The 12,823-nt window shown below is 35.2% G+C and overlaps 1 protein-coding gene across 1 annotated transcript in view; it reads right to left on the reverse strand.

Moving 5' to 3' along the window:
* USH2A (usherin) overlaps nt 1-12,823 on the reverse strand; it is a 385,837-nt gene that overhangs the window by 183,000 nt on the left and 190,014 nt on the right. The window contains exons 34-36 of the mRNA XM_054170013.1: nt 10,510-10,657; nt 4,616-4,767; nt 559-721 (exon numbers count right to left, since the gene is read on the reverse strand). Of these exons, the coding sequence (XP_054025988.1) occupies nt 559-721; nt 4,616-4,767; nt 10,510-10,657 (463 nt within the window). The remainder of the gene's footprint in view (nt 1-558; nt 722-4,615; nt 4,768-10,509; nt 10,658-12,823) is intronic.

The following is a 12,823-nucleotide window of genomic DNA, read 5'->3' on the forward strand; positions in this document are numbered from 1 at the left end:
CAGTGGAAACAAAAGAAGAAGCCAATGAAACAAGAAGCTTTATCAGTAACTGTTACTTTTCAGGTTTTTGTATTGTATGCTGAGTCTATTTGTTATACAGAAATAGAGTCAGTCTTCTCTTCCTTTTCTCTTTTTTTAGGTACCTGGCTGTTTATAATCTTTACTTCTTTGCAGCATCTTATATAAATTTCAAATATACCCATGATCCACCGTATTATGAACAGCTCTGATGAACGGCTCCCACTTATATAAGCAAACCAAGTGAAATTTTCTGAGTAGAGCTTCCTTATCTGAGTGAAGGTTGTGAGATAAGACTCAACGTGTATATCTAGAAACTAAATGAGTGCAGAGGGCTTATCTTTATTTGCCAATTTATGTGTTTGTGCAAATGCAAAGCACCATAAATCAAAGCTGCAGTTCTGAAAGAATAAAACAAATAATTCTAAAATAATCGAGGGAAAAAAAAAAAAAGACAGAAAAATGTAGGGCTAAACAAATATTTTAAAAGATTAAATATCAGTGTTATCAAATAGACTTATGATGAGAAAAGAAGAATACCTTCATCAGCATAGAAGAGTCCAGTGAGAAAGACTGTATAAGTCACATTTCCATTGGGCTTATCTGGGGCAAGCCATTTTAATTGAACTTCTTTGGAGCCACCAACAGTAGCAAACACATCAACTGTTCCCTCAGGGGGAGCTTCCATGGTCCGAGCTTCTACCTGTAAGTTCAACCATGAGATTGAGGTGTGCTGATGTAATTTACAAAGAAAGAAAAAATGAGAAATGCAAAACCTTATTTCTTTAGGTACACTGTAATTAACGCTGCTGGTGTTTTTACTTCCCTTCCGTATACATTTGTTTGAAGCTGTTCAACAACTAACATACTTCATACAGAGACCTCTGTAAAGAACAAGAAATAAATACTGAAAAAGAATGAAATATTCATTACTCCTCATGGTCTCAGCCTGGCATTAGAGGAGGAAGCAACACTAGAAGACCACAGATGTTTATGTAGTTTCTGGATTTATAAGAAAACTGTGAGGAACATGTGTTTAAATGCTGTAGTAAATTATTGTTGATAATTGATGAAGAAAAAAAATATCCTTTACAGAATACTGCTTGCACCCTGAATTAACTTCTGATTTCTAATTTAAGTTGCAATAAAAAGTAGCTCTTTAAGAGGAAACAAAATATAATAAAAGAGCTGGAAAATGTAATGAATATGAAAGATTTTTTTAATATAAAAATAACATTATAGATATGTAGTATTCACATTTCACAACTTCTAGTAAATATTCAGTGCTATGGGACAAAGTAATTTGCTATTATGTTATTTATGGCAACAAATTTGTTTCTTATACATTATTTATTTAGTGTTTTCTAGGGTATGAGATGGTCTTACACCTTTCTATGTGCTTCTCAGCTGCAGGTTCATGGGAGTGTTGATAAATGCTATTTTGAATATGCCATACCTGCTCTGTCATCAAAATACCCAAAAATACTTTCCTTGTCCTTGAAACATGAACATTTTGGTTTTTTAACATAAAATTTGGAAAGGTTATTGTTTATAAGTGCTAGGCTATATCTTGATGTGCATCAATATCTCTACATATGCTTCTATAGTCACACATTATTATATTTAAAGTAGGTGAGCAGTAGCAGTGAAGTCAACAGGATAAAGCACATTCTTAAAGATAAACAAATGCTTCATGGATTTATTGGATCACTACCACATTGATTATTTGGATATTTCAGTTTGAACATCCCTACAGAAGAATTTGAGTGAACTGTGCTTTCTACATAAAATAATTTCCTGTAAAGTACTACTGCTAAATGCAGGTACTCTGATCTCACCACATGTGGAAAGGTGGAGAAATGGATAACAACATTTGTGCTGCTGAAGAGGGTAAAATAACTCTTAAAACAGTATCAATATGTGCAGTCTGCAGCACATCCTAAACAGCTGCAACAGATGTATTCTCTCTAGCCTTTTCTTCGTGATCTTCTTTTCAGCATAAAAAAAATTGAACCCCTGTTTAGAATCATCACCTGTAAACACCCTCTACAGCTAAAACTGCACTGTATTTGGAATGTAGGAGTTTGTGTAAACCCCCCACATCTTGTATATAAACATATGGCACAGAAAGCTTGTTTCATTTTTTTTCCCCCCCTAAACATTATTTTATACATAATTGTGTTATATTTTCGGTTGTGTTTATTAATAACAATAACTTTACTATCATATAAGCAACATTTAATCACTGGCTAGGAATAATAACAGTCACCTATCTAAGTTAAAAAAAAAAGAGTACTGGCATGTACACATAAGCTAAAAATCCAAAATGCAAATTTAATAGCAGTAGATTGAGACAACAAGTATTCACTGATGATTTCTAAGGCCCCTTCCAACCTGAGCCATTCTATGGTTCTATGATAATTTCTTTTTATTTAGCACATTTCAAAATCAGCAGAATTTCAGAAAAAAAAAAAACAACAAAAAAACCCCAACAATCCAACATAACTTTGAATTTCCTGAATTTCTGTAAAGAATCTTAGAGGCTACACTATTTCTTGATGATCCACATTATTATTTCTTTTTAATCAACAAACCCCAATTTGAACAGACACAAAAGTGATATCTGGGCTTTCACTAGAAAGAGATTAAAATTTAGCATTTCTGTATTTACATGTTACCAATTTGACCTCACTTGGGGGAAAAAAAAAGTTTAATAAAAGCAAACACAAAATGAATATGTTGAAATGCAGTAACTGCTAATGCTCTCATAACTGATTAAGATCTTCAGAGCCACCTTCAGAAACGAGCTACAGAAATCTCATGTTTAGGATAGTCACAGAGCACTCATTCATCGATTAGGGCACATTAGGCGGAGGATCAGCAACAAAAATAGCTGGAAGCATATCAGTTTACTCCTAGGGGATATTTCCATACTATTTAGAGTGGAGGCAAAACATTTGGCATTTCTTTTTATAAGCTGCTGGATTTCTTCTGTAATTGATATAAAAATCTTTCAAATAATCAAATGAAGATGCAGTGCTTTAACTTCCTGGCAGCACTTAGGTGAGCCTAAATAAAGATGTTGTACTTCAATTCCTGTGATTAGAGATGGATCACTGGCTTTGGAAAACAGTGTGCGTACTGATCAAGAGGCACAGATGAGTATCAGCTACAGCGACCTCTACTTTCAATTGTTTCAAAAGTCAAGTTACAAGTCTCCACTTCAGTGCAAATGTGAAAAAAAGGCTACTAAAATTTATATATATATATATATATTTAATCCTAACTACTGCTGCTTTGTCCTTTTGATGCCTGTTTGGTAGGACAGAGGTACTGAAAACACACAGAATTCCTCTATATGCACAGTCTTCTAACAACTTGTCTTAAACATCACTGCTAACACTGCTAACACATAGGTTATTACACATTGAATATCTTGAAAAAAGGTTTGCTTTTGGAGTATATGTGAAGTTGTAAAAATGTACAAGAAAAACTGGCAAAAAGCCATTCAAGCTTTTATGAGTAAATATCCTTCAAAGCAGAGCAAGCTGTAAAATGTTTAATAAAGTCTATTCTTCTACAGATAGTGTTCACAGCATTTGAAAGACAGCAATCTTGAAAAAAAATACTGTAAATACTACTTGTTAATTATATAATGAGAATCAAATCTGGAAGTTATAAAGCCAGAGTACAATATAGTGATATTTTAAATAAAGATAGAAAAATAAGCAGAACAAGAAAAACTCCCAAATATTCATTTTCCCCCTTTTTTTCTTCCTTTCATTGTTAGCAAAATTAAATGTGCACACATAAAGATGGATTAAACAAAGTACTAAATCCCAGTATTAACACAGGTTTCTTTCTTACTTATGCTTGAAAATAAAAACAAGCATAGAAGATATTATTCCAGTTATTCATCAGTTACAGTACTATAAAATCTTATGGATTTATCATCTTAGCAATATATATATATATAAACCTTCAACAAAACAAAAAAATTCCTCAGAAGGCTTGTTTTACACATCAAATTTAATATTCCTGTATTCTCAAACCCTGAAAAAAATGAAGTGTTGTACAAGACTGTTAAAATATGTCGAGTATAATATTTCAATCACATATTGCATTCAAAAGATATTTACGAATCACCATATTTTCCTTGCTCCTATTGCCTCTTCTGGCTTCTGCAGTTCTCAAATTAACTTCAGTCCTTTCAGTCAGGCAGCTAGAAATTTGCTCATTACTGGAACAGTAACTCTTTCTTTATATGCGTCCTTATAAATCTGGCTAAAGCACATCTGCACCTTTCAAACATATTAACTCTATTCAATTTCAATAACGTGTGTTTCAGCCTCAAATTTTGCCTCCCCCCCCTACCTACTCCCCCCCCCCCCCCCCCCCTGTAACTATGTTCCACTTTGGAATGGTGCCTAACAATGACCTATGAAATCTTTAGCAGCTCTTAAACAGGATTTTTTCTTAAATGTCACATTTTGCCAGATGGGTTACTACTGACCAGAGTGAATAATCACCATTTACTCTGATATTCACTGTCATCTGACATTTATTACACTCCCAGAATGCAAATTAAGGTACTTACCAATGGACCCAAAGCACAACCTTTTGCAGTACATGCCTGGACTCTGAAGGAATGCAGACTCCAAGGAGCAAGTCCATAAGCATAACAATTTAGCTGTGATGAATTTTGCACCAGAACACCATCCATGTACAATCCATAGCTAGTAATAATACCTATAAAACAATGTGATAGCAGTCACATACTATCTGAAGAGCTACAGAGTTTAGAAGAAAACTCATGCTACAGACTTGAAAGTGGTGGTAGCAGTATTTCAACCAGTTCACAGTTAAACAGGCAAGTCTTTAGCAGGACTATGTATGTAATACTTAGAAGGAACACACTCCCTTTGACACTCTTTAACTGTTGAAAGCCTTGCAAGTATACGGCATCTTTTAAAAACAACTACACTGTTCCAAAGATTATGAAATTGTTTCTGAATAGCAGCTAAACATCACCTTGAAATTAGGAAAACTGGGGCAATTCTGTCTTATAGCCTGCTCAACATACAGCTATTGAAGCAAAAACTGGAAAAACCACACAAAAACTTCTCACATCTTAACAGCTTTAGACTTAGAAAAAACTAAGTGATCATTGCAACACTGAAGAACAATTCAGACCAGTGTTAGACCTCCAACAAATTGGCAAGAATGAATTTTGTCATTCAAAACACCTCATTGATACTCATTATTGTCAATAATTATCTCAGATTTTCTGCCTTTTTTGGTCAACAAACTAGATACTTTATTAATTTATGATGGTTTGAGGGTTTGGTTTTGGTTTAAAACAGTTTTAAACACTTTTCTAAACAAAACCACAAAACAATATGGGTTGCTGTTTTCTTCTCAGAATGCTCTAGAAAAGGTCCTGAAACAAACTATTCCTTACCTATTCAACCTGAAGGAAAAAAATATTTGCAAACCAAAATCAAATATTAGCTAGATGTTCTAGATAGAGAAGAGAATGATATTTCTGGTGTAAGTGACAATACTAACTCAAAAATTGAAGGTGATTGATTATTTTACTTACAAGAAAATCTAAATCTGAAGGTGTAGGATAGGATAGGATAGGAGAGACTCCAGATACACAGTGTTTTGAATTTAATTGACTATAACCTGAGTTTTACAGGTCTGCTTAGACTGTGGAAGTTGTGTTTGCAAGGGAATTCTTCTTCTCAGGGCTATTCCTCCATCTTTTCCACTTTCAAATATTGTTTTCTTTTAAAAGCTATTTAAGTATGAAATCTTAAGGTAAATAAATACAAAGCTATAGAATTCATTAAAAGTGAGTTCAGTTCAGAGGATGCCTTCTAATGTTTCCATTATAGAAAACATCTTTGTATTGTAAAAGCATAGATCAGTTCATCTTTCCTTCCCTTAAAATGGAATTGTTTGAAACCACATTCAGGAAGGTCCTGTTTGAAATTGAGAAAAGATTTTTCCCCTCATCTGGATGGAGAAATGCTTCATAAATAAAAGTGTATGCTACAACTGTTTCAACTGAGCTTTGAAGAGTTATACTTCAAAAGATTTATATGCTAAAGCAATGCAGAGCTGAGTATGGGAAGTGATTCACAGACTTCTTGATTCTTTTCTCTTCTGCAAAAGCAAGAGGCTAAACTCAAGTCAGACAACAGAGATGTGTGTGTGGGAGGAAGTCCTGGTAAATTTCACACTATCAATCCTACCACATTTGACAGGCTTCCCAGCAAAAATCTCTTGGGTTTCTCTGTCTAGTTGCTTATAATGCAAAGGCATTAATGGCTGATATTTCCCCTACATTAAATAAACAAATTATATATATTTTAAAATACTGTATCTATCTCAGAGGAAAAAAAGTGAACATTGTCATTAAGGATGTCCTTTACAGGGGGGAAAGAAAACCCAAAACCAAACCAACCCACAATGCTGAAGTACTTTAAGTATTTATACCAGTAGCACTAACCCCTTAAAGTAATAGACAAATCATTATTAATCCCTTTGATATTTATGGTAGCAGCATGAATCATAATGAGATCATTTGATATTAATGTCAGTGTCACACGTACCTCTGTGGGATCCCCACTGTAACTGGGTATTAATTAACTGGACAATTCTTTTAAAGTGTTCCTAAAAACACAGCCCTATGCACCATCTACACTGAGCAGTAGCCTGATGGTCAACATTGTGAACTTTTTTTTAGTCTTCCCAGTATTCTCAGAGAACAATCATCTCTAATAAGCTGATCCATTATCTCTTGATTTTCCTTCTGCCTTTGCCTTACATGACTCAGATGGAGGAAATTACAGAATGAAAAGAAAAGGGGTGGGGGACTGGGGAAAGTACATTTCAGAACAAAAGGGCTAATAGTCTGACTTCAAGACGTGAGGCCATTGTTCTAAATGTGCCAATATTTTTTTTCTGGCTAGGCACAAATAAATTAACCTCTCTACTTCACCAGTATGCTTCCAAAGTGTACTGAGAAAGAGTTCACAATTGACTCAAAGTTTACATACTTCTCAAGACTTGTTAGATATTCCTGAAGTTTACCATACATTTCATACATTTAATATTGAGGAGTATAGCACATTTTTGTGATTTACAAGGCTCCTTAAGTGGCACATGGTCACCATGAAAAGATCTATTTTCTTCATAATGATTAGGTCTAGGTATCTAGACTAAATCTTGGTTTCACTGAAGACAAAATCTCTACTGACTCTAATATAATTATGCTTCACTATTGACAAGAAATCCAACAATGCAAACTAAGCTTAGCATAAAGAAAGCTACACACTCTCCCCTTTTCCTTCCTCTTCTCCCCTCTCTGGGTATGGTCATACAATCTGTCAATGAGATTCCAGACATTAAAGATGAAAAGAGGGTTTGAATCTAAAGTGCTATCAGGTACAATCTAGAAAGCAAATTTTAAGCAAACATACTTTTACCTATGTCAGTTTCACTGACTACCAACACAAGGCATGTCTTACAAGCACAACGAGTTGCAGGAATGAGTACTGCACAAGTTCACAGAGTAATTTTATAAATAAGCTTTACAGAGTAATTTTATAAATAAATTTTTACTGTACCTAATACTTATGGAAATTCTGTATAGCCTTGCAAGACACAGTCCAGATCAAGACTTGATTTGATCTGTGACCCATAGACGTGTGAAGGTTTTGACCATCTAAGGAAAATTTTCAGTGGTGAAAAGTTAGGTTCACTTTTTTAATGTGAATAGATTTTAAAGGAGCAGATGTGCAACCATATGGCAAGTCTACAATGGATATGTTCTGAAGAATATATGATTCTTTACTGAGGCCACTAGAACAGTGAAGGCTCAAAACAGAATATTTGATGTCACAAGTCATTTCAGAAGCCTCTCCATACCTTGCACTCAAATAAATGGTCAGTATTGCTTATATTACACTACCTGGAGGGTTCCACTGTAAAGTAGCACACCTCTTAGCCATGTCCCATTAACCATCTCATTGTTGGTTTGAAAATAAGACAAATGAAAATACACATTTTACAAATAAATTCAGTATGTCACCTTCCAAATGTCTTTTTTTTTTTTTTTTTTTTTTTTTTTTCTGGCACTTGGTACACATTTGATTTATGAAATGAAAGTTTTTCACAAAACAATATGAATTTGCCTTAAACTAAATGGGCTGATAAACTTCCTCAGCCTCTGGAAATATACAGTAAGTTCTGTCATATAGCATCAGAAGAAAGGAGGAGTGAGGTAATGGAAAGGCAACAGAACTCTCTGAAGGAGATGACAATTTATGGTCTGCAAATCTTTGTAATTCTGAGGTTTCCAGCTGAAACAAAGCCAAGCTGAGTAATCTCAAAAAGCATTACTTACACCTAGTAGACTGAAACTCACCAAGACTGAACAAATTAGGGAACACCTGAACAAAAGGAAAACACCTTCTAATTTTTGCAAAACAGAAGAGCCATATTAGGACTTCTGACTGTGAGAATACACCAGTAAAATGCCACAGTAAGAAAATCCGAGAGAAGGTTCTTTCTGCTGGTCTTTCTCATGATTCCGTCTTTTAAACTGTGATACTTTTCAGCCTCCTATACAGTTTTAAAATACTGACACAGAGCGAAATTATAAAGGATGCCAGCCCCTAGGCAGTCCAAAAGATATGCTGAGAATGAACAAAGCAAACTCACTGACCAATGCAAGCCTTCCTGAGCAAGTGAAAGTTTCAGAGCTTATTCTTTTTTAACCTCTCTAGTCCTGCAGGGCAGGGTGCTGTTGGGCTTCCTGGCCACCTGAGCACACTGCTGGCTCATGTTCAGCAGGTTCTCAACTAGTAACCTCCAGGTCCTTTTTCACTGGGCAGTTTCCAGCCACTGTTCCCCAAGCCTGTAGTGCTGCATGGGGTTGCTGTGACACAGGTGCAGGACCCAGCACTTGGCCTTGTTGAACCTCATATATTGGCTTCAGCCCATCGACCCAGCCTGTCCAGATCCCTCTACAAAGTATTACTACTTTCAAGCAGATCAATAGTCCCACTCAACTTGACATCATCTGCAAACTTACTGAGGGCGCACTAACACCCTCAGTTGTTTCACAGTAATCTATTCACCATATTTCAAAGGAGAGCCAAGCTGTGTATACAAATGCTTTAATACTACATGCAAATTCAGCAATGCATTCCCACCTTTTAGCCATTTTAGAGGAAACTTGTGGAAATTTACTTATCAAACTACAGGTCTTTACCCTGTGCTTTTGATATGCATATATGAATATATGGATGTATATATTTATATTTATTTGATTAGTTAAACCACTTTCTAAACTCTTCGGATTTTTTTTCCCCACAAAGCAGGGATAAAAGGATCAGGTCCTGACATGAACTACATGTAAAAAAATGCCCATTGAAATGAAAATTACTCAGGTATTAGCTACTAAGTCACATGCATAGCCTTCTTTCCTTCCCTCTCCCCTTTTTCCTTCCTCCTTGCCTTCCTCTAAGCCTTTGCCACATACTGATGGGATTTTAGAAACAGTGCTGGAGGGTTTCTAGGAGGCTAGGCGGCAAAGTGTTCCAGTATCACTCCCATACAAAGAACTGCAAAATATCAAATATGCTATTTAACATCAGATGACATACTCTTATTTCTTTCTGAAAGTAATGTAAGACTTTACAGAAGACTGCAGATGTGTAGTTTCCCAATCACCAATTTTGGGGGAATTATTTAAAGTGCCCTTTTGAAAATTGTACAAGTAGGATGTGCTCTACCACAATTGAAAGTGAGGGAAAACATTAAATTCATGTGAAACCACTGTGAAAAATAATTGATATAAATCAAGATGCTAAGACAACAAAGAAAAATATTTCTGTAGCTTTAAATTCAGTGATTTCTGCATCGAGTCCTCTGCTATGATTTAAACCATGACACACATGAAAGCAAAATCGAGATCAATACCACTAGACATGTAAAATCTGTTCACAACAATTACACCTGGATATTTTACAATAGAAAATATTTCCAAACAAAAGAAAATATATTCTTTAACAACCACAGAAATGCACAGCTTTAAGATGTCTACGCAGAACAGAAATCTTAATGATTATTAAGCATCAATTAATGTAAAAGAAACTCAAGTTTTATCAGACAGTGAACAACCTAGACAGATATTTCTCCAAGAATGCCTATTCCACTGTTCAGTTGTCCTAGAAAACATTAAACAATGAGATGCAGTACACAAGAACTATCAAAAGGGAGCACTTTTGAGCCACTGAAACCATACGAGAGGTTGAAAACCACAATCTCTTAGCTGCGGACAATGATACTATCTCAGGTATTTTATGTGCTAAAATGATCATTAAAAATTAAGCACCACATATAAGCTGCCATTTAGAATATTAATTTACCTTTACTAATCATCTTTTTAACTTGAGGCTAAAAGAGTTCACTTACCATTCGGATACTCAGGCTTAGTCCATGAGATGTTAAAGGAGTCAGATGAATATGACTGGGCTTTTGGAGCAGGAACACCTTCTGGTGTACTCTCATCTGTTATAGCTGTGTTAGCTTCACTTATTGAACATCCACCTCCAGTGCAAGCCTTAAAATATGAATCAAAATAAACAAACATATTTCAATGTAAAATCTATAATTTTAGCAACTTTTTTTTTTTTTTTAGCTAAAGTTTTTACATGTCTTAATTTTTATGTATCTTAGTAAGTGTGCATGTCACAGAAGACACAACATAGATTTGTTTACCCCTTTTCTTAAATAACAAAATGTGCTCCTTACTTTTTAGGTATAATATAGATAAAACATTACACTAATGTTTCACTCACAGCATTTTACATTTTGCTGTAAGTCATAATCACAATTAGATTTCTGCTGCTTTTGGAGCCACAGTAAAAGAAAATTACAGTGCAATATATATGTTTTACACTGCAAAACTCTTCTGGAACTGACTGAAAATCTCATACAAGTTCCACACCCAGAACATACTAACAAACTTGCAACACACTTCAACAATTATCTTGATGACTAGTCATAGAGAAAAAAATACCATTCAGACAGACATGCACTTCTTCACAGTGCAAAGAGTAGTGTGCAGATGCAATTAAAATAGTGAAACTCTGTTATAAATCAATATGTAACAGTTATTATTACATGTTTATGGATAACAAAGTCAAATCATTTGTATTTCAGTTACCAGAGATTGATTACATGATTTTTTCATTTTGCTTGATTGTGAAAAAATACAATGTGCAAGAAAATGTGCATATCACCCCATATACCAGGCTTTTAAAGTTTTACATATACAAACATAAGACTACACAGCTACTGTCCTTACATTGCTGGTTTCTCAATTATTTACACTAAGGTCAAATAACAAGAGATAGAAGTTCTTACAGAAGTGAAAAAACCCATCAAAAATGTATCAACTCTGCACTGGATTTGAGGATTCTTGGTTTAGTTTCTTGGGTTTTTTTTGTTTTGTTTTTTTTAGCAGTACAATAAATAAAAGCTGGAATTGAGCAAGGATTCAGATTCAAGTGTACTCTGAGTCAAAGCTTAGGGGATGACCTGGTTTATAGGAATTGCCCATGTGCTGAAGTGGACAAGCAGCCTACTCTGGATCAGCACACAAAGGAAAGATAAACTTGCTGCCCAAATCTCCAGGAAAAATTATATTTCTCTCAATCTAGTAGATTTTATTTGAAGTTATTATCTTTGATTTCCCATTTCCCAGTGTAGTTTAAATCAGAGAACAGACAACATATTTCCTACCATGCTCCAAAAGTGTATACTAGCCCCATGGGTAAAAGTAAGAACTGTTTGTAAATGAGAGGCTATTTTATACAATAGGATAGTTTTGATTTCCCTGGAAGTTACACTCCCAACACAACAACAGAATGGCTTCCTGTGTTCAATCTGGGCTATCAAACAAAGATGAAAGAATATAACCTCAGTTTTGGGAACATGCCATTTACTTTAAATGTGATAGTGCTTAAAAAAAAAAGTTCATCTTAGATGGCTGTTCAGATAATTGTTGGCATCTCCCTAAGGAAAACTTTTAAGAACATCATCTTCCAGCAATGGCAGGCTATTCTCACAATGATTTCACTTCTACTGGCTTCATGAAGAAGCAGCTCTGGAAGACAGCTCTTCCTTGCACATTCATCACCACTTTGCTAAAGAAGTTCCACCAAGCCTTCCTCAGCAGTGGATTCATTCACTTCCATTCAAAGGCTCGGTAATAGCAGCCTTCCAATTCATTTAGCTCTTGCATTTTATGAATTTCAATTTTTGTATCTCCAAAACTTGCTGAGGTATGAAGTTTCTGATTTGTATGAAAACCAGGAAAAACCAGCTCATCCACATTTTAAATAGTAGGATTTTAGATCAGTGCATCCAAGTGGATGTGACCTTGCTGGAACTCTAGCAACCAAATCAGTGGTACTCAAAGCCATGAAATTCCACACCTACATCGTGCCCCATTGTACTATTCTGAATTTCACCAAGAAATAGATTTGAGGCCAAACTGGGGGGGGAGTTGGGGCAGGCATCTCAAAAGCCAAGGGACAGTTAGGAACTACATAATGAGACACCACACTGTGATCCCTCACCTACCACCTGAGCTAGTTTACCCACACATCACAGCCATGAGAAGGTATTAGATTAACAGTTAAATCACAAAAGCAATCAAGCCCTATAAATGGGTGTGCCACCCCAGCTACTAAATGCAGCCTTTCAGCTTTTCATTTGCTTT

Source organism: Dryobates pubescens, chromosome 2 (assembly GCF_014839835.1).
Source record: "Dryobates pubescens isolate bDryPub1 chromosome 2, bDryPub1.pri, whole genome shotgun sequence".
In the NCBI taxonomy this organism is placed as follows: Eukaryota; Metazoa; Chordata; class Aves; order Piciformes; family Picidae; genus Dryobates; species Dryobates pubescens.